Source organism: Phascolarctos cinereus, unplaced genomic scaffold, assembly GCF_003287225.1.
Source record: "Phascolarctos cinereus isolate Bilbo 61053 unplaced genomic scaffold, phaCin_HiC Scaffold_726;HRSCAF=1367, whole genome shotgun sequence".
In the NCBI taxonomy this organism is placed as follows: Eukaryota; Metazoa; Chordata; class Mammalia; order Diprotodontia; family Phascolarctidae; genus Phascolarctos; species Phascolarctos cinereus.
The window spans coordinates 281,871,822-281,891,473 of record NW_027556098.1 but is presented as its reverse complement, the minus strand read 5'-3'; the positions used below and the strand labels follow the sequence as shown (position 1 = coordinate 281,891,473).

The 19,652-nt window shown below is 38.6% G+C and overlaps 1 protein-coding gene across 1 annotated transcript in view; it reads right to left on the bottom strand.

Annotated features, from left to right (window-relative positions):
* Positions 1-19,652, bottom strand: part of LOC110218015 (protocadherin Fat 3) — a 145,478-nt gene that overhangs the window by 34,041 nt on the left and 91,785 nt on the right. Inside the window, 2 exon segments of the mRNA XM_078146185.1 lie at positions 8,537-8,694; positions 10,973-11,107. Of these exon segments, the coding sequence (XP_078002311.1) occupies positions 8,537-8,694; positions 10,973-11,107 (293 nt within the window).

Here is a 19,652-nt window from a genome sequence, read left to right as displayed (position 1 = left end):
AGTCTGAGTTCCAAATTCTCTCCCTTCCTCCCTACCTCCCCTCACTAAGAAGGCAAGCAGCTCGATAAAAGTTATACATGTGTAGAAAGACATTTATTTCCCCTCCAAATACTGCTGCTGCTAGTAGTTTTAGAAGATCACTCAATGCACTATAACTACTCATAGTTACCTAGTCCTCGGAAGGCCCCCTAGTAATACCTGCTCTCATCTGGGTTGCTTTCTATGACGGGACAATACAATAAGCTGCTTGCTTTATATGATTTTACTATTACGTTGAGTGCCTCATAAGAGAAGTATGAAACAAAGAACTGGACAGTGGGGTCTGGTATAAACGAAATATTCTCATCTTGCAGACCATTAGCCCTGCTTCCATTCTGGCTCCCACGGCCACTGCCTGGGGAAGTAACCCTTGTGGAGATATGACCTCTGCAGATGCTGCAGCTGCAAACAGCTCAGTAACCACGGCTATTGAGGACTCAGAAGGGAAAATCCTTACCACCAGACTACTTGGCCTTGTCAGTTCTCAGAAAATGGAAATATCACAAAAGATGCATTGCCACCTGGGTTGCTTGGACACAATAAAGATCACTTGGTCATTCCGTCTAACTTGTAGCTGACATCTTTTACGCATGTTACGTTCCCCAAAATATTACAAGGTGAGCTGCTTGAGAGCAGATAGTAACTGAGTCTAGTATTTAAGCCAAAAGTGACTTTACTTATTAAAACAAGAGGAAACTGAGTCCAATTGTTCTAAGCACTGTCTATGTGGCACAGTTTTCATTTTTACAGGTTTAAAGGGGGGTAATGGATTATGCAAAATTGGAGAAGTATCAAGGATCTTATGGTATTTTTTTTTGTAGTTCCTATGTTTATATTCTCAAACTGTGATATCTATGTTTTACACTAATACATTTTCCTTTATGAGAATCTTGTGAATTCATCAAGAATGTGATTTTGTATATATTCTCATTGTCAAGGTGACTCCAGGATGGAGTAGGTTTTAACTCTTCCTCTTTAGGTGACTGTCCTGTTTTTCTATTGGCATCCTTAGTACACTGCACGTACTCAGTGCTTAATAAATGCTTTTTCATCCCTTCACTGAAGAGCAATGTTAAACCCAAAATTAAAGTGTGTATTCTTGAAGGGGTACTCTCATTACTTATTAGAATATCAGCTCTTTGAGGACAGGGCCTGTCTTTCTGCTTATATAGATTCCCAGTGCTTAGGGCAGTCCGGCACATAAGTGCTTAATGAGTGTTTGTTGATTGGACTCATCATGGCTGGAGTCATGTAAGCTCTGGAAGGTGCTAACAAACCGGAAAGGCTTTCAAACACAGAACCTGTGACAGACTTCATATGTCTACTGCTGTAAGACCAGCCTAGCTAAATTTGTCGAAGTTCTCAAATGAGATAATATGTAAAGCACCGTACAATTCTTAAAATGCTATGTAAATGCTAGCTATTATTATTACCGTCCTGATTATCATTATTATAATAATTAGAGTGGAGAGTTGGCCTTTAACCTCTAACACTGCCTTACAGCGCTGTGTGTCTGTGAAAGCCACCATCTTAACCTTCGTTGACAATTCTGCAGGAGCACCCTATGTGAATATCAGGGAGTGAACTATGAGTGGAAAGTTGGCCAGTTTATTTGGAATCACTGACCATTTCTTTTTCAGGGTCCTAGCTTCAGCATTCTTTATACTTTTCTTTAAAAAAACACACATCAAAAAACTCCTCATTTCAGGTCATTAACAGTAAGGGCCATATAAATGTCAACGGAATACAGAGTAATATACTGAGAGAGTCTTACTAAAATGTGTCTCATTCATGATAGACTTGTCGGGGATTATTAGAGCCCCACTTCGTCTCTCAGACTATTTCTTTATCTATGCTTCACCACATTCCACAGACCATTAGTTCTTTGGGACTTTCTCCTTGACTCCTTTGTCACGTTCTTGCTACCGATCGTGTAGTATACATGGAACAAATGTATGTTACATAAAAGCATATATGTGAAAATCTTTGTGGACTTAATACAGCTTTGGGAATTTAAGTAACTAATGAATGCTTTGTAATCTTGTGTAAATTATGTAGCTTCTCTGGGTCCAGGACTCTTTAGCTGCATGGAAGAGATAACTACAATAACTTACTTTTTACAAGGAGATTGTTGTACGTGGCTAATGTTAAGCTCTACCACACACAAGCAATACAGGTGTATATACATACCTCTGAAATATCCACATTAAAAAGAGACAAATACATATAGTAGGAGTGTTTATTTTCCTCTCTGAGAAATTTTAAGTGTAACAAATGGGTGTTGGATGGATAATTTTTTGGTTCAGTGAAATGAACTGAATGAATATTGTAAATCACACCAGAATACATGCTTGGCCATCACTCTTGGATAATGTCCATATTTGTATATCAATGTAAGTGATAAAATGGTCAAATGATCCTTTGGGGACTTCCTCCTTCTTGCACAGTCCATCTGCTGTTAACATGCTATGGATTTAATACAGTTGCCTACCAATCTATGAGGGATGGGAAGAGGAAGGAGGGTGAATATTTGGTTGGTGCTGTTACATTTTATGAGAGCTTTTGTCAAAAAGATAGACAGAATTAAGATTTCACTAATTCCAAACTGCTCTCACACTTGGTTTGATATTGAAGCCACAATCTCATTCAAGAGAACTGAAGTGATATTAATACACACAAAATGATACAGATCACTGAGCACAAGGTAACATGAAGTTTTTCTACATTTACTGAATGGAAAGGGAGATACAGCACATCAGTCCATTCTTATTTTTTAATTTTTATTTTATTTTTAAATTTTAATTTAATTTTAAAATTTTACTTTATTTTATTTTTTGAAACTAACATTGACTTTGAATTTAATAGTTGCTCATATTTATACTATGCTTTAAGGATTGTAAAGTGCTTTTCACACCATCATCTCATTTGATTTTAAAAACTGTTGGGCAAGGCCTTGGAAATTATATACCTTTTTAGGAGGCTAACATAATAGAATGTCATCTCCAAGCTTTCTCTCACCAAAACTTGTTAATCCCTTTCAGTTTCAAATGTAGGTGATAATGCAAATGTCTGATCAATCCTGGAGAAATATAACCAAACACTGTTTCCCTTTACTATCTTTAAACAGGCCAGATCCCAAATAACCCACCTTTTACATTGATAAAGTGTCCCATTAGTCAGTGGACAAGCTGTTACAACTGAAGTTCAGGCATGAATGAAATGCTTTATTACTGAATATCAATGGTACTGTAATTGGTTTGCTACTCTGGGTGGGGGTGGGCAGAAGTTAGGGATAAGCAATTTGTTCAGTGGAATTTATTATTTATAGACTCAGTGTTATAAAATATTTAGAGTCTCTGAGTTGCTTAAAATCAGTCATGATTTCCAGGCATCAGTGTGGATTCCAACGGCCCAGAGTCTCAAAGTCATTAGACTGGAGTTAAAAAAAAAATCACATTGTAGGCAAAGGCAGATTTTAATAAAAATTAAACTTATGGCAGAAAGAATTAACCTTTCTTGTCACGGTGTTCAGTGCTGCTAGGGAAATTAAACATGAGTGGGGATTGATTAAAGACATCCTCCCCTCCCCCCCAACCTTACAGGAATGATGGGAAGAAGACTGAGAAGATGAAGATTTTAATAAGAATCATTTAATCAGAGCTATCGTCAAATGCAATGGACAGCCACCATAGCGGAGTCATTCCTCAACTCAAAAGGTCTTTCAAGCAGAAGCTGGTCTAATCCTTATTTGAGGGTGCTGATAGTTCAGGCTGGGGTTGCACTAAAGTCCTCTTTGTCTCTTAGACAGACACTGTGGGTTCAATACTTTGTGAAGAACTAATGTTTTAAAGCCTGGTTTAAAGTTGCTTTAAATGTATACATTTGGCACATTCACAAACAAACCCAAACCCAATCTCACCTACCTGCCACTTAGATCCTCCCCAACTACTCTGAGCTCACATTAATCACTCCATCCTCTGAATTCTTATAGCTTTTTATTACCTATACTTGCAATTCTGCATTTATCTTAGGTTGCCTTTGCAGTGTTACTTAACTTTTCATAACTCCCTCTAGAGTTGTATCTTTTTATATTCATCTTGTCTACTAGCCTACTTGTCTATTACATGTCTTGGCTTATTAGCCATTCCCTGTATTTAGCACTCCATCTACTGTCTTCCTGAGTGAGTCTGGAATGCAATTCCTCCTGACTTTTCATTTTAGAATGTATAGCTTCCTTTAAGGCTCAGTTCAGGTATCACCTCTTATGGGAACTCTGTCCTCCCTCCCTTACTTGTTAGTTCTCTCTCCCTCCTTAAATTATCTGATTTTTATTTATATACATACATACATGCTATAGCCCTCAGTAGAATGGAAGGTCCCTGAAGGCAAGAACCATGTTGCGTTTTTTTTTTTTGAAGTATTCCCAGTAACTAGCACAGTGTTTTGCCTATTTCTGTTGCTGCTCAGTTGTTTCACTTGTGTCTGACTCTTTGTCACCCCATTTGGGGTTTTCCTGGCAAGGATACTGGAGTGGTTTGCCATTTCCTTCTCCGGCTCATTTTACAAATGAGGAAACTGAGGCAGAGTTAAGTGACTTGCCCAGGGTCACACAGCCCAATCTGAACTCAGGTCTTCCTGACTCCAGGGCCAGTGTGTTCGATTTACCACCTAGCTACCCCAGTAGGTGCTTAATAAATACTTGTTCTCTTGGGAGATTTTGTGTCACTGGCTAGGCTGTCCAGCTGCCTGAGGTCCAGACATCCAAGAGTCAGCTATGATGAATCTGAGCCACAGGGTCAGCAAAAGCTGCACCCTCAGATACATCCCTGCCATATAAAACAATACAACACTCTGAACGTTCAGAAGCTTGACAGTTACATGTTAAGTATTGGGGCCTGACATATGGAGCTTTAATTCTAAGGCTTCACGAACACCCTCACTTCATTCTATCGCCATGTAATTCTCTAAGAGACACCTTCCACCTACTTTGTTATTCTAAGTGCTTTCCAAAGATGGCACGCTAACTCAGAAAATACAAGGAACCAGAACTCACAATTGAAACAATGCGTTTCTACTTCATTGGCCGCTGAACAAAAGCAGAAGGTATACACACTGCATCAAAACCCAATAAAATGAAGTCTTGCAAGAGGCACAAAATGCCAAGCAAACAGATTCAAATTCCCAAAGTGGATGTTCAGAGCTATTAATAGTTTAGTACAGATGTGCTCCCATTTAAGACAGCCCAACATATGAAAAACCCCAAATATACAAAGACAAGCAATTTGGGGGTGAGAATTAGCATCACAAAAGTATTCATAAAATTCTCCTTTAAATAGCAGGCTCTTCTAGTATATTTCAAATATGACTGCTTTTTACAAAAAATGGAATTTAAATAAATTTCAGGAACATACTTGTTTTAGAAAATGAAGTCCATGCCAGAATCTTTGTATCTGTCAAACATTAATAATTTGTTGTTTGATTTATATCCCAGGATTTAGAAAGGAGGTTGCTTTTCAAATTAAATGTCAAGGTTAAGAGAAGCCCCATTCTGTAGGAAACAGAAATCCTGTCTGTGAGTGGTTCTGATTACCCCAAGTTCAATGCCATGGAAGATATTTATTCATTAAAATTCCACTCGCTAAGCATTTAATGAGAGCATACTATGTGCAAGATACTGTAAACTTTTGCTTAATAAAAAGAACTGCATTCATCAAAGGCTTCAGGCCCCTACTTGAACTTTGGAGCAAGAGAGGAAGGCAAAGAGGGACCGAGGAGGGAAAGAAAGGTATTGGTAAAGAATAGAACAGAAGATGCACAAACTGGTTTGTTTCTTTGCATTACGTTTTATAGACAGAATAGGCAGAAGTATTCCATAATAGTTCCTGAAAATTTCACTTTCATTCTCCCTCTTTAAACCCATTCTGAAAACATCCGATGTTCACAAGGCAGCCTGTCTTGAAAGCAAATCAAAATAATGAAAAATTTAGAGCCCTCAATTTTGTATGTATTTTTCTTTTCACACTATGAAAAACTGATCATCATCTTTTGGTCAATAAAGTCTAGCTACATAGAAATACTCTTCTCAACACTGCCCTTCCAAAAATCATTGATAATATGTTCCCCCCAAATTGAAGAAAAAAGCCTGATTGTGTAAGCTTCTTCTAAGGCTAGGGTTTTTAATTTGGGGTGCATGAACTTTAAAAACCCATATCTTTAAAACTGTAATAATGGTTTCCTTTTCAAACTATTTTTATTTTATACACTTTATTTATTTATTTTAAAACCACAGTTTTGTTTTACGTATTTTAAAGTTATTTTGAGGAGGGGTCCAATGCCTTCACCAGACTTCCAAAGGGATCCATGACACAAAAACAATTACGAAATCCTTGCTCTAAGGAAAATCATAGCCTTAGTTAAGCCCACCAAAGGTGGAAATTACCTGATGTTTTTGTCAGATAGGGCACTTAGTATGATATCTTAGGGACTGGACCAGTTGAACTGTTCCTTTTTGACTTGGGCTTCAGTAAGAGTGCCATAATATCTAGGAAAAAGGAGGTGACAGTTTCTCTGTACTCTGCCTTGGTGAAAACTCATCTGGACTATTTGGTAGGGTTCAGGGTGCCACATTTTAGGTGACACTGATACATTGTAGAGACTTGTAAGGATGGCAACCAAGATGATGAGCAAGAGCATCAAGATCATGTCATCAACTGAAAGGTTTGGGAACATGCAATAGGGAGAAGAGAAGACATGGCAGCATGATACTTCTCCAAGGACCTGAAAGGCTATCGTGGAGGAGGGATCAAAACCTTGCTCTATGTGCCCTCTCTTGAAATAAAGTTGTTTGGCTGTTATCTTTGTTGTTGTTTGTTGTTTAAATTTTGGAGGCAATGGGGGTTAAGTGACTTGCCCAGGGTTACACAGCTAGCTAGTAAATGTCTGAGGCTGGATTTGAACTCAGGTCCTCTTGCCTCCAGGGCCAGTGCTTGATCTACTGCACCGCCTAGCTGCCCCCTTTTATCATTGTTGTTGAGCTGTTTCAATCCTCCATTTGTCCTGACCCCATTTGGGGTCTTCTTGGCAAAGATACTGGAGTAGTCTGCCACTTCCTTCTCCAGTTCATTTTATAGATGAGGAAACTGAGGCAAACAGGATTAAGTGACTTGCCCAGGGTCACACAGCTAGCACTGAAGTCAGGAGGACGAATCTTCCTGACTTCAGGTCTGGCACTCTATTCACTGTGTTACCTAGAGTTTCCCAGAATAAAGTTGTGCAGTTAAGCAAAAACAAACCTAATGTACTGGGTGTATCTGCTTTGTTGTTTAGTAATTTTTCAGCTGTGACAACTCTTCACAACCTCTTTTGGATTTTTGGCAAAGATACGGGAGTTGTTTGTTATTTCCTTCTCCAGCTCATTTTACAGATAAGGGAACTGAGGCAAACAGGGTTAAGTCACACATATATCTGATTGGCTAGAGGTAAAAGGCAAGCTTCACTCTCCTTCTATGATCCACCACTTCTCTTCTGGGAGGTGGAAGGGAGGTTTTATTGTTATCCTCTGAAATCACAATTGGTTACTGCATTGACTGGAAGTATAAACAGCCCTCGAAGATTTCTGAATTAGTACTAAAATTCCCTGTCCAAATTAAGTCATTAGGTAAGTTTGCATATTTTGAGTTTAAAATTTCTCCAGAGAAATTAATCTGCATTTTGGTCTTTCAGGTGTGGGTTTGACAAATGTAACCACTCTCTCGTTTTGTTTTTTTTTAATTTTAAAATTTTTTATTTTTTTCTTTATTTCTTTTTCACTCTCTCATTTTTCAGGCAGATCTATATATTTGTGATTTTCTGGGCTATTGGAGAATATGCAGTGCTGTAGGGCTACCATAATGATGCCAGGGATATTGGCTACTGGCCCAGAAGAGGATTTGGTTGGGAGGGGGTGCAGAGTGTATTGTTTATAGATTCTATACATCTCAGGCATGCCTGGGAAAAACAAACAAACAAACAAACAAACCCAGGCTGGTTTTTTAACGACAGAGGCATTACAGCTGAGGAGTCAGGATACTCTGTCAATGACTGGAACACCGAAGCCCCCCATACTTCTGGCCTGAAGGCTCAGAACTGAAGCAGGCTTCACAATTGGGCAGGGAGAGGTACTGAATAGAGTGGAGGAGGATTACAGTCAGTGCTATGCCCGTAGAAGGGTTGCTATGAATTATTGAGTGATTATAGCTGAAGGAGGCTACTCTTGAACCTACTCTAGAGGGAAATGACACAATTTACAGAGTCAAGTTTGATGCTAGATGTTCAAAAGGAAAAAGGGGGGATTGGCCCCACTCCCAGTTTGGCTGCTGTCCTCTTTTGTCCTGAATTTTGCTTCTGGTCTTCTGAACCCAAAGACAAAATGATTACAGCATTCCCCAAACCAAGAGCCAAAATGCAAACATATAAGCTAGAGAAATGACTGCAGCAAAAGATAACCCACTTTAATTACCTTCAGAATTATGCAGGGATTTGCTCTGGTGTACATTATAATCCCATTGCTTTGCAGTGTTCGCAGACGCAGAGCCAACTTAAATTCCTCTTTCTTGCTATTTTCAGAAAGCCGGTATTTGATGTAACTGTTTCCAGCAAAGCTTAGAGAAGTGTGCCCTAAAAGAATCATTATGAGAAGATACATATACTTTTAATGTTCATAATGAGCAGGGACACACAAAACTACCCAACAAGTGCCAAGCGAGTTAATTAAAGATCATGCGCAGCTAATGAAGCCATTTTTGGAGAAAGCTTTTAAATAAAAACCTACCAACTTTGGGTTAAAAACAGTTCCTCCATTACACACCACACTTCTTAAATTTGGGTTGAAAAACATTATTAAGCAATCAGATCCCTGGGATCTGGATTGCCCTGTGACAAAGGGAAATTTAACACTTCAAAACCTGAATTATCACTATGCCACTAAAACTCTTCCTATTGAGAATCAGCAAAATTCTAACTTTCAAAAAGATGCAACAAATGGCTTCTGAAGGGGCTGAAGTACTTTTAGTGCCATCAAATGAAATACCACTATATTTCCATTTGAAATGTTTACAAAAGTAAGCTCCTGAAACGTCTGGTTTTGAGTGTGGTCCTCTTTTTCTTCTTTACATAGATTTTAAGGATGGAGAAATTCCATTTTCTACAGGAAGACTTTCCCAAACCCTCAATTCTAATGTCTTCCTTTTTTCAATTCTTTCCTATTTATCCTGTATATATAGCTTGTTTGTATATATTTATTTGCTTATTGTTTCTTCCATTAGACTGTGAGCTCTTTGAGAGCAGGGACTGTATTTTGTCTTTTTTTTTTTTATCCCAGAGCTTAGCATAATACCTGGCACATGGTAGGTGCTTAATAAATGTTTACTGATTATTGAGTGAGGAAGAGCACAAAATTTCTGTCAATCTATTAACAGGATAATAAGCATAAGGAAAATTAAGGGTCAATGTCATAGATGTGGATTACGTGACTTGATAGGCAGAAGAGAATTTTGGAGAGAAAAGATTTGGGCTCTAGTCTAAATATCCTGTAAATACTATATATCTACTTATTCATGTACATTCTGAATATACTGAGTAAACTGTCATTTTCTAACTCAAACTCTTTTTAAAAAATAATAGGAGAGTATCTTCAAAGGGTAGGTTCCTGGGGATGATTAATGGAGCATGGAAGTCACCCCATTTTGTATACAGCTTTGTTCTTGGGCTTGATAGCTGAGAAGATTGTATTGTCATCTCCAAATAACTGAGCTAGAAATGTCAAAAATCCCAACTGAGTCTGAGTCTGACTGCAAACTTGTTCATATTTTTGAACTTCCGATACGCTTCATAATAACAAAATGACATTTTAGTAATGACTAATGATTATATTTCCTTTTCTTTCCCAACAATATATTTTAACAATCAATGTTAGAATTCAAAAAGCCATGCTTGGAAATGAATGAAGGCCACAACAGCCAAAGTGAAAGCTGGATGAAGGTCAAGAAGGGAAGATTTAAAGCTAAAATCATATAAATAAGACTTTTTTTTTCCAGGACATGAGGGTGGATGGCTCTGCTTTTATGAAATATGCTACTATCCATCTCAAAAGGATAATACATTCCTTACTGGTCCAAGCCTGCTTGGCTTATTCCATAGACCATGATTGGCTTTTCCATCTAAAGCACTATCTTCTCATGATGGCAGATTTATGCAACACTCTGAATAGCAAGGACTACACTAAAGATGGGCTGCCCTTTGCTCCAACAATGTTCTATTTTCTATAATGTCATACTTTTAAAATACATGAGAAGAAACTGAAAAAGCCTGCAACATTTTTTGTCATTCCATTATAAATAACACACAGTTATTTCAATTTTGTTTAGTAGAAATACTGAATTCTGGGTTCTGGATTCCTAGTAGAACCCAGTGGCAGGCAGCTGTTAGCACAGTGCCTGGCACAAAGAAGGCATTTAAATAAAATGCTTGTTGACTGACAGCTCTCCCCTCACAACATACAATATGAGGATATTACAAGCTCACAGATTTAGAGCAGAAAGAGAGCTTAGAGGTCGCTGAATCCTCATTTTACAGATGAGCTATGACCTAGAGAGATGAAGTAATTTGCCCAAGGTCACACAGTGACCTATGAGTCTGAGACAGGACTTCCATTTTCTAAATCCATCATGCAGTCTATGATCTTCAGGTTGGAGTGGCTACCCAAATTAATGAGAGTAAGAAGCTCGGAGAAATCCCAAATAAGTTTTGAGAGTGTATATTACACTGGGTCAATTCAGAAAGACATTTCATATGTTGTCAAGAAATACCTTTTAAGAGTTTGGGGAGAATGATTTAATCAAGGTGTTAAGTGCTATAAGAATCAAAGTTAGAATATTTATCTAATACCATCCCGTACCTGAGCATTCGCCAAGTTTTCCTGGTGGACACTGGCAGATGAATGGTCTTCTATTGGCTTCATAACCAACACACTGCATGTCCCCAGGACAGGGCTTCTCCATACAAGGATCATTTGACCCTGGACAGAGTCCTCCTATTACAAATGGAACAACACAGTTAAGTACACAAAGAAATGAATGGAATGCAGAAATTGGCCAAGAATAGTACTACAGAACAGTGAAGATTCAGAGAGATTTGAGAGCAGTACTATCTTATATGGACTTCCTACGTTATGGTATACCTGTAGAACACCTTGAGTACCTATGCCTATGTTGCTGCAATGAGACTGGAAAAAAGATCTCCAATTTAAAACTGAAGGACATATGGATTAGACCAATTTTATCAAGGAAACTGGGAAAATGTTTATCATCTCACTACTTGAGATTTGTGGATATAAGGTTTGTTAGGATTGATGAAAATCTGGAGATTTCTGGAAGAAACCTAAAGAAATTATCTAGTGTACTTCTCTAATTTTTACAGGTAACGAGGACAAGTGTTTTGACCAAGGTTGTGTAGGTGAGTTATCTGGGATTTGAACCCAGGACTTCTAACTCTTAATCTAATGTTCCCTCCCCTCCCCAGCCCCTTTCCCCTTTCCATGCTCCATGTGACCTTTATCACCAAGGTTGGGCCAAAGGGTGGGGTGGACGTGGACTTGTTCTCCAGGTACCCACCAAGGGCCTTTTAATTTAGCCTAAATCTGCATAGAATCTAAGTGATTAAAAAAGAATATTGCTATGGATTCCAAAGAAAGTACGAATCATTTTGCTGAACTGATGTAGAGTTATGGAGGCAATGCACTTGCCTACTTTCTAATCTCTTCGACTACATGCTGTTTTACTATGTGCAAATGTGATAAAGCAACATTCATGAAAGTAGAATTAGCCATTTCAAAGGAAAATGTCCTTCCCAACCATGATCCTAATGGAACAGGAGGATGAAACTCTTCTTAATTCTTTAGAAAAAAAAAATCCTGGGAAGCAGATTAACAGATTTAACTACGAAATTAGGCGCTAAATGAGTTATTTTGATTCCGCAACCTTGGCAAACATAGGAAATGTGCTTTTCATGGAATCTGGATATTTCAAAAGTAATTAGGCCATTTCCTACCTGGTGAGAGAGAGCTACTCCTTAAGTGTAAATTACATCAGGGTAAGTAATAAAGTGGCTATAAAAGGAGACAAATTAAAAATAACTCACAACTGGAACAGTAATTTTCTAAATGGCTTCCCAGTGGCCTAAAAGAGTTAGAGCCCCTTCATGTGAATTTAACACTTCTGGGGATTCAGCAGCTCCATCACTTGGCAAGATCTGGTCTATTATATTTTTCTTAGATTTCCATTCTATCCTGACCATTAAGCATATTGTCCTACTAAACATTAATTTCTTAGTCTAGAAGAAAATAGCAATTCAACTTTAACAACATATAAATATTTTAGGAACTGTAATCTTTGAGAGAAGCAATATAAGTGGCAAGAGCAAACCCAGAATTTATAAATCCTATTTTTCAGTGGTTTATAGCTTAGCCATAAAAGATGTTGCCTGGCCCTGAACTGGTTTATCATGCCTCAGCTGATGAAAGGATTTTTAACAGAAAATTTAGAAATAACTATACATCTGGTTTTAAACAAAACAAGGAGAAAGAAGAAAGGACCTGGACACTTTACAGCATGAGGAAACCTGTTGTTTAGTGACAATGATTCAACAAAAAGTCCTCCTTGGGAATCCTTAGCACTGCCATGCTTTTTTCAATGCTCCTTCATCTTATAAACAGTTGCTTGGGCATTCTATGTCTTCTTCTAACTAACTATTAATGACTAGTGTTAAGGGACTACTGGTGCTTTTAGGTAAAAACAAACTCTGTTTTGTCCAAATGCATAGACTATTCATAGATAATGGCTCAAGCACATTCTTCAATGTTTACTTGCAAGACCAACAGGTAGGCTGGGGTAACAGTCACATTTTACTGGCATTAAGTCAACTCTCAATTTTCTCTATGTGGATTATCCCTACTTTCTGACACCCAGCACAATTCTAGGCCACTTCATTTGCAAATTTGTGCTCAGGGATTACAAACTAATATTAACATTTACCCAAGCCATAGCAATTTAGCAAGGTATACTGCCATAAAAAATAATTACAAGGTGCAGCCCCCAAACAAATGCTAATCATTTCTAGATCATCTTTATTACCAGTCCCCTAATTTAGCATAACATTTGACTATGTATTCAGTCACTCTACCACTGACCAAACCATAGGAAATACCTTTTCTATTTCAACTGTAAGGTGATCCACATTACCATTTTTTTTCTTTCTAAAAGCAATATCCTCAGCAGTCTTGCTTTGAAAAGGTTATTTAGAGAGAAGGCAAAAAGTTCTTGGTATGGGGGGTATGATGAGGTACAGTACTGTCTTGCTCAGTCTTTTTTAGAATCCTTAAAGGTAACCTCTCTGATCTCCTAACTGGAAAACACAGAATAGGAAACATTCTGACTGCAGCTGCTGTTTTATCTCTGGCCCTATTATTATTCCACTGTGCAACAAAAGCTACCCCCACCAGGTCCTTATGACAAAAGGGTAAAACACAAGGGTTCCATCCGACTTAAGTAACTCTCACTGTATCTTTTCATCTTCTGTGTCTCTCCGTCCTCTGTCTCCTTCTCTCTTTCTGTCTCTCTCTATCTCAATCTCTCCATCTGTCTTTGCCTTTTTCTCCCTGCTTCCTTTCTCTGTGTATATCTGTTGGTCTGTTTCCATCCTTTATTCAAGTAAAGAAAGGCTAAATAGTGAGGCTATTAAGCAAGCAGGTTTCTCCAAACTAGAACCTGGCTTTTTCTTCTCTGTAAACATTTGGAAGCACTTAGGTCATGTCTAGAATATATTCTGTTACAGAGGCTAAATTCCTTATAACTGATGTGGAACGGATCAACACCTGCCCCATCATGGCTCAGATACAATGAGATTCTAAGTTGTCTGAATCCTGGGAAAGAGTTTTAGTAGCAAAACCTTCTTCTTCCAGCTGCAGCTGAGGGCTCCCTAAATACATAAGACCTGGTAAGCTCCACACAACTCCTAATAACTTAATTTGCTTTGACAAATCACATGTTTACATAATTACTATTTTAGGACTTATATACATACTATAATTGTTATGGGCCACAAGGCACTTTTTTAATTGTAAAACAATGCCCCGCTCATCCCCCAGGGAGTGACTGCCGACTTCTGCAAGGATAGTCTATCAGCATAACTACCCCTACGGAATTCAGATTTAATCATAAATGTGTACTAAGTTCAGGAACATCTATCTTAAAGGAGGGATGAAATATTTATGTTATAAATTTTCAGGCTAGTCAATTTTGTCCAAAATTGGTGCCGAGGGGAAAGGGGCTCATTTTGTTAAGCCAAAAAGGTTCATTTTCCCTCTGCATCCAAAGGGAACTTGGTTGGTGTTTGCCATTTTAGTTCCCTTTTCAATCTGTATGTTACTTAAAAATACCTGTTGCACACGTTAAATTTTGCAGCATGTCAAAAAGTAAAACCATCAGAACAGACTACTTTGGCCTACTCCTAGGTCAACCACATTCAGAAGGGAGTTCAAAGCCTGAACCTAATTACTCGGCTTTGCAGATATTTCCTGCAATCAAAACATTAAGAGGTTTCAAACCAAGAGCTGCTAATCTGCCTGGCTACTATGACTACTAACCTGGGAATGATGTAAGGCCTAGCCCAGCCATATTTGAACAGCTTTCCTTTTTTGTGAGATGCATGATTTAAAAGTTTGCAGAAGATATACAGTATTGTATTAGGTAATAGCTGGCAATTTTTTATTTTATTTTGCTTTTTCATTCTGGACTCATCTGTTCTTTCATCAAGTTAAGTAAAGTCTGAAGAGAGAAACTGCTCTTTATCAATGCTGATTGGCAACTTACAGTCTTAGAGAGTAGCCTGAGGTACTGAGACGCTAAGAGATTTGTTCCATGCCCCAGACACAGTATTTGCACCCAGGGTTTCCTGACTTCCAAAGGTCACATAGTTAGTATCTGTCAGAGAGGTAACTTGAACATAGGTTTTTCTGACTGGGGCCAACTCTCTTTCCACTAAGCCACACTTCTTGACTATTATTAACAAGTCTAATAGTTTCAGTAGCCATATGAGGACTTTCCAACCCAGTCTTGTCTGCTTCCAAGGTATCTAGTTCAGACAGCTTCTTTGCCCAGGGTGAGGCTGCAAACAATATGCTCTACTTTGAACGTAGCTTTAATCTCATAGTCAGGTGGTAATTTAAGACACAGGAAGGTTCTTGTGGTTGACAAACATGCAATTTATCTGGATTAAAAATGGCGGGTGCTTTAGAAACAGCTGAGAGGAAGGGGATGCAGCTGGGCTCTCAGGATGGAAGCTCTGGAATCTTTAGAGTTTTCCCTCTCCTTTCTTCTTCATTACATTGAGATTTACCTGATGATACATATAAAGCATTCAAGGACCCAGCATCATCATCAGTCATCATTCATATTTTTACCTAGACCAGTGTCTGGATTTGTATCTGATTCATTCCAAGATGGAACCAGAGAGGTTCATGGTAAAGAGTTAATATCTCACATTAGGCACACCACTACTCCCTTCGGACTTTTGCTCAGTAAGAAAATTTAAACTATAGAAACATACAGTACCTGTTTTGAGTTGGTCTCCTGTGGTTTTCTTAGAGAAGCCTGAATCATATAGTATATTTGCTTGGCTGAACAACATTTTCTGGATGATTTCATCACTGCGCTGAGTACAACTTCATGCAATGATACTTTCCAGGGTATATATGTATATAGGTATATATGTATATATGTGTGTGTGTGTATATATATATATATATATATATATATATATATACACACACACATATATACATACATACAAATATATAGGGTTAAATACTTACAATTTCATGCACATACTGGAAAGGGAGGCAGTGGCTTTAGATTCAGGAGGACCTGAGTTCAAGTCCTACTTTTTTTGGGGGGGGGTGAGGTAATTGGGGTTAAGTAACTTGCCCAGGGTCACACAGCTAGTAAGTGTCAAGTGTCTGAGGTCAAATTGGAACTCAGGTCCTCCTGACTCCAGGGCCAGTGCTCTATCTACTGCGCCACCTTGCTGCCCCATCAACCTATTTCTGACACATACTAGCTATATGATCTTAGACAAAACTCATAACCTTTCTGTGCCCTGGGGAAGGCGATAACTTTCAAAGACAGTGTTGATCTACACAGATAGAGCAGATTCCTCATAGGAAGCTCCCTATAGCAATGAAAAGATAGAACTGGTCCAGACAAAAGTCAGAAATGGCCATCCTACTTTTTAAACAATAGGAATACACCATATTGCTAGCATTACAGATAGGTGATATTTATACAGCCCTCTGAGGTTTATAAGGCCCTTTTACAGATATTATTTCTCTTGAGCTCCATAACAACACTTTGTTGGTAGGTACTAAATTATCATCACATCCCTATTTTATAGTTGACTAAATTATGGTTCAGAGAACTGGTTGGTTCTGCCCTTGCTCAAAAAGCCAGAAAGTGTCAGGGAGAAGATTTGAATTTAAGTCTTCCAGACTCTAAGTCCAGACCTCTATCTAGAAATACCATGCTGCCTCTTGCCATCAGGATAGTAAAAGAATTAGTCATTCTAGACAGCTTAAGAAGGAGTTCACACATGTGGGACACTATATATCTATACTTAGGTCATTTTGCTTTGTTACTTCAAAGGAGCATCTCTCATGAAAGGTTATATGTAGGAAAGGGATTGTGCTGCAGTGTAAGAATGAGCGGATTGACACTTTCCACAGACACAACACAAACATTCAGGGCTATCTGAAATCATAAATGCCTCTCTTTCCCTTCTGGTAAAAGGTGACTAATTGCTTCCCTGTATAATGAAGATGGTGACTGATCAATAGGGGGTAGGAGGGAGAGACCTTGTAGTATAATAATAATGATAATAATACTATTATTATTTTTATATAATATTAATAATAGTATTTATATAGTGTTTTCACATCTGTAAAATGCTTTGAATACATTAAAGCATTTCATCCTTCCAACAACAACCTTATAAGTTAGATGGCATTATTATCCTCCTTTTGTAGATATGAGAACAAAAGCTGAAAGAGGTCATTTAAGTGACTTGCCCAAGGTCACACAGCTAGAGAGCACCTGAGACAAGATTTTTAACTCGGGCCTTCTTGTCTTCAAGACTAGTGCTCTATCCGCTATGCTCACTGTCTGGTTATTCTTAGCTGAACCTCAAAAAGCTCTTTGAGGTACATACAACAGAAATAATTTTGTTTGTATCACAGGTACATAAAGACAGTTTAAACAAAAAGAGACATAAAGCAGCTCAGTGACTTGGTCACTAAAACCTTTGTAGAGTGGGCACAATAGCCCAGGTCTCCTCCAGGTATCTATCTAGTACCAATTTACTCTTATCTTATGATACCTATCTACCGACCCTCACACACACACACACACACACACACACACACACACACACACACACACACACACATACACACACACACAACTTTTTCCTCACAACAGTTCTTAATTCTCTGGCAGTACAAATACTATTACCTTCATTTTATGGAACAGGAGACGAAGTGTCTCAGGTGGGATTTGAACCTAGGTCTTCTTGACTCCAAGCCTAGTTTCTTGCCTTATACTCAAACAGCATGTTTTACAATGTCTGGCACATATTAGGCACTTAGTAAATGTTTATTTAATTAAATATGCTTGCAAGTTTCTTATTTATGTCATATATTTATGTTATGAAGCCCTTGGAAAAATGCCAGGAGAGCAATGATCTAGTTCTCCCACTACTACTCATACTTTGGTCAATTCTTGAGACCTCACTGATGGATTCTTCGTCTGGACCCACCTCTCCTCTACATGTCGGTCAGCAGGCTCTTTTAGAGTGAGCTGGGTAATGCTCTCCCAGTCTCTCTCTCCTCTTTCTTCCCTGGTCAGATCAGGTTTCATGTGTAATTTTCCTTCCGCCTGATTTTATGTCAGGCTTCCTTGTGAGTCAGAGTGTATGAGGTGCCTATCAGCCAGCAGCAGCCACAGAGGCAATCACACAGCCTCCCCCGCACCTGCTGAACTGCTGTTCACATGCAAAATTTAATGGTGGCTGGAATTTAATGAGGCCAACTGGCACTAAAATTCAGGTCTTCTTTCATTCAGTCGCAGCAATTCAGCATTTTCGTTCAAAATGATAATGATCATCAGACTCAAAAATCTGTATGAGAAAAAGACGAGCTTTGTGTTGGGCAACAGAGGCCTGGAGGAAGCGAACTCGGGTGCAAGCAGAGCAGTGGAGCGTAGGGTGGAGAGAGCCACCATTGGTAATGTTAATTACTCCACCCAGTGGCCAATAGGGTCACCTCCAGATCCTGTAGCTGGCTGGCCCGAGTTATTAAGAGTCCAAAGGGGTTAGGCTCTCTCTACAACTTATAAAGAACTAATGCTTGTGAATTATCAGTGTTGAATTCCTTGACCATTTACTTCCTCCTGAGAAATGAAGGATGCTGAACAAAACTAAGGCTGAGAAAAGAAACTTCCTTTACAATTCCTCACCTAATTTTTATTTAAGAGAAAATCCTAGGGAAGTGCAGGAGGATAGGAGGTTATGTTGTACAACACAGTGGTCACACTCCCCGTTTTTTGGAGAACGTCTTATTATCCTTCTGGCATGACGCTGATTGGTATGGCTCCTATTCAGTTCAGTAACAGGTACTCATGGGACACTCACTGGTTGCACATCAGGTAATAGGCAGGGTTGATTACCCAATGAATAACCCAAGGTCACGCAGCTACTAAGTAGAATGGTGGTGATTATATTTATGTCACTCTCCCACCTCCCTGACTTTGCTTTTTAGCACCTCTATTTCCCCCTATACCCAGAAATCACTTTGCCTATATGCTGTATTTATTTATCCATGTATATGCTGTTTCTCCACAATAGAATGTGAACACCTTAAAAATATAGGGACTGTTTTTATTTTTGTCTTTTTATCCTCAGCACCTAGCATGGTAGATTACACATAGTACACATTAAATGCTTCTTGAGTTGAACTGCTGATTGCATATCTGTTACTTTTATCATTGTTAATTAACTGTAAATGCCTTAAAGGCTACAACATAGCCAGGATCATAATTTTATTTATTAGCTGGATAAGGCATTGAACCTCTCTAGGACTTAGCTGTCCCATCTACAAACAGAGTCAATTAATATCTTGCCCCTTTGAAGGAAGGGATATGGATCTCTTTAGATCCACTGTATCTAAGATCTATGATTCTGTGAAATACAATAATTATACAAATGAGCCAATAAGAAATGCAGACACTGATGCTCTCTTCATCACCAAGACTGTAATCCTCTCAGAAACTCAGGATTTGTAAGGTCTTGTGTCCCACCCTCGGGGCACCTAGATTTGGCTCCTGGAAAGCTTATTAGAGGTGTACTGCTCAAGGGGACAGAATTGAGGACAAGTGTCCCCGACACAGTTTCCCCTCTTGCTTCACACATATAACCATCAGCCAGAGCAAAGTTCCAATTTGCAAGGTTTTTCAGTGCCTGTACATGATGACTTA